The following is a 2,500-nucleotide window of genomic DNA, read 5'->3' as shown; positions in this document are numbered from 1 at the left end:
AAAGGGTGTTTATTGTTTACTGTTTATCCTTTATAGTTCGTGTGTGTGTGTGTGTGTGTGTGTGTGTGTGTGTGTGTGTGTGTGTGTGTGTGTGTGTGTGTGTGTGTGTGTGTGTGTGTGTTTCTTGTTTCTCACTTTCATTTTCTTCACTGTTGACATTCTAATGATTTTTTTTTTCTATTTTACTTCGCTCCTTGTTTGATTATTTCACTGATTTTGTTTACTGCTTATGTTTTATAGTTTGTCGTCGTTGTTTTTCTTATTTCAATTCGCTCCTTGTTTGATTGTCTCACTTTAATTTCCCTTCGTTTACTTCATTACTTTATTATTCGTTACGTCTGATTAACGCGCCGTCTACTGTTTGCTGCTCACCTAGTTTGTACTTCTCTCTCTATTTCAATTTGCTCCTTATTTCATTGTTTCATTTTAATTCAACTTTGTACATCGTGATTCACTATTTATTATTCATTACATCTGACCTGTTCAGTCTATGTAATTCTCACGCCACACCTGTTGTCTCTAAATGATCTGTTCACACACCTGTCCATCCTCTTCAGTTAACCCGTACACACCTGTCCCTCTTGGCTAACAATTCCCCATACCACATCTATTCCGTCTAAATGATTTGTTCACACACCTGTCCATCTGTTCAAATTAACTTGTACATACCTGTCCCTCTTGTCTTTCATCAATGCACCCACACCTGTCCCTGCCTGATTAATCCGTGCACACCTGTTCCTCTTGGTCTAATTATACCAATATACACCTGTCTCTTTTTCACACACCTGTCTATCCTGTCCAATTAACCAGTGCACACCTGTCCCTGCCATCTAATCAATCCACCTACACCTGTTTATTTTACCTAATTAACCTGTGCACACCTGTCCCTGCCATCCAATTAACCGTAACACACCTGTCTCCCTGGCCAGGTGTGAGCAAGGATCTGGTGGATGACCTGAACAAGAACGTGACAAACAAGGGCCCGGTAGGCAGTGGAGGGGGGGCGGGGGACAGCGGCCCCTCCCTCACCCAGCTGGAGTCACCCCCGCCCCCCTCACACGGCCTCTCCCACCACCTGTCCCACCATCAGCAAGCCCCGCCCACACTCGCGAATCTGGACGCCCACGCTTCATCCGCCCATCGCCCTGAGGTGTGTGTGTGTGTGTGTGTGTGTGTGTGTGTGTGTGTGTGTGTGTGTGTGTGTGTGTGTGTGAGTATATAGGTTTCCCGGCGGTGCATGGCTGACAGTGGCGCTCTCAATAGAAGACAGAAGTTTGATGATTTTTGAAGCAACACGAAGCACCACGCGATGAATAGAGCAGAGAGTGGCGCGGGAACTATATCAATGACTGACGGACCGAGGGAGGGAGGGAGAGAAAGAGAGAGAGAGACAAGCAGGAATAAAATTGAGGGAGGAGTGAGGATAGGATTGAGAAGAGAGGCAGGATAAATGAGTGAGTGAGTAAGTGAAGCAGGATTAATAAATGAAGAAGTGATAAGATTAATGAGTGAATGAAGGAGTAAGAGAGAAAGAGAGAGAGAGAGAGAGAATTAAGAAAGTGGTTAACAGAATGAGTGAGTGAATAAGTGAGAGAGGGGGAATGAATAAAGCGAAGAGTGAGAATAGGTTGAGTAGGTCCATGAATCAGTGAGGCCAGGAATGAATGAAAGAGTGAATGTATTAATAAAAGTGAGTCGGTAGGAATATGTTCACAAAATTAACGATTCAGCGGTGCATCAATAAATCAAAGCCATTTACGCTACCTGGCCACTATACCACTAACCACTAACCTCGCCCTTGTTTGTCTGTGTCTATCAAAGGCCACAGAGACAGTCAGCCGGGTTTTCAAGAGCGTTTTGCCAGTTAATAGTGCGGAAATCTTGTTAATCTGTCTCTAGAATCACAGAAACACGTGTGGAAATGGAAGTGAGGCCATGGTATAGATTAAAATGATTATTCTAATTTGTTTATCCATGTAGGTATTTGGCGATTTCACCTAACCTAACCTAACTTATCTGAGCCTTTTCGTTAATCGTTTTTGTTATTCTTACCCAGTTTTCCCCTCTTACATTAAAAAAAAAGGGAAGAAAAAATAAAACATACATTCTCTCGCTGTTCTGAAAGTAAATCTTGTTAATCTGTCACCAGAATCACAGAAACACGTAAAAATCAATGTAACTTCCAGAAGAGGATTTTGAAAGTGGTAGAGATGCGGCCAACTAAGGTATATAGATTTGAACGATTATTGTTTATCTAGGTGGATATTTGGCAATCTCACCCAATCTAACCAAACCTATCTAGAACTTTTTGTTAATCGCTCTTGTTCCCCTCAGCCAGTTTTCCACTCTCACATAAAAAAAAGAAAACAAACATTAGTCTCGTTGATCTGAAAGTAAAGTATAAATTCTAAGCGATTATATTTGTGTACTTACCTTAATCTAACTTAACCTCATCTAACTTAAGTGGCCTTTTTTCATTAACCTCACCCAGTTTTGCACT

At 41.9% G+C, this 2,500-nt stretch overlaps 1 protein-coding gene across 1 annotated transcript in view; it reads left to right on the top strand.

The window, feature by feature from the left end:
- LOC123501464 (homeobox protein orthopedia-like) overlaps positions 1-2,500 on the top strand; it is a 50,416-nt gene that overhangs the window by 8,865 nt on the left and 39,051 nt on the right. The window contains exon 2 of the mRNA XM_045250299.1: positions 930-1,164. Within this exon, the coding sequence (XP_045106234.1) occupies positions 930-1,164 (235 nt within the window). The remainder of the gene's footprint in view (positions 1-929; positions 1,165-2,500) is intronic.

The sequence above is a fragment of the Portunus trituberculatus genome, chromosome 9, assembly GCF_017591435.1.
Source record: "Portunus trituberculatus isolate SZX2019 chromosome 9, ASM1759143v1, whole genome shotgun sequence".
NCBI classification, from domain to species: Eukaryota; Metazoa; Arthropoda; class Malacostraca; order Decapoda; family Portunidae; genus Portunus; species Portunus trituberculatus.
Note: the sequence above shows the minus strand (reverse complement) of the source record. Positions and strands in the feature narration are given on the sequence as shown.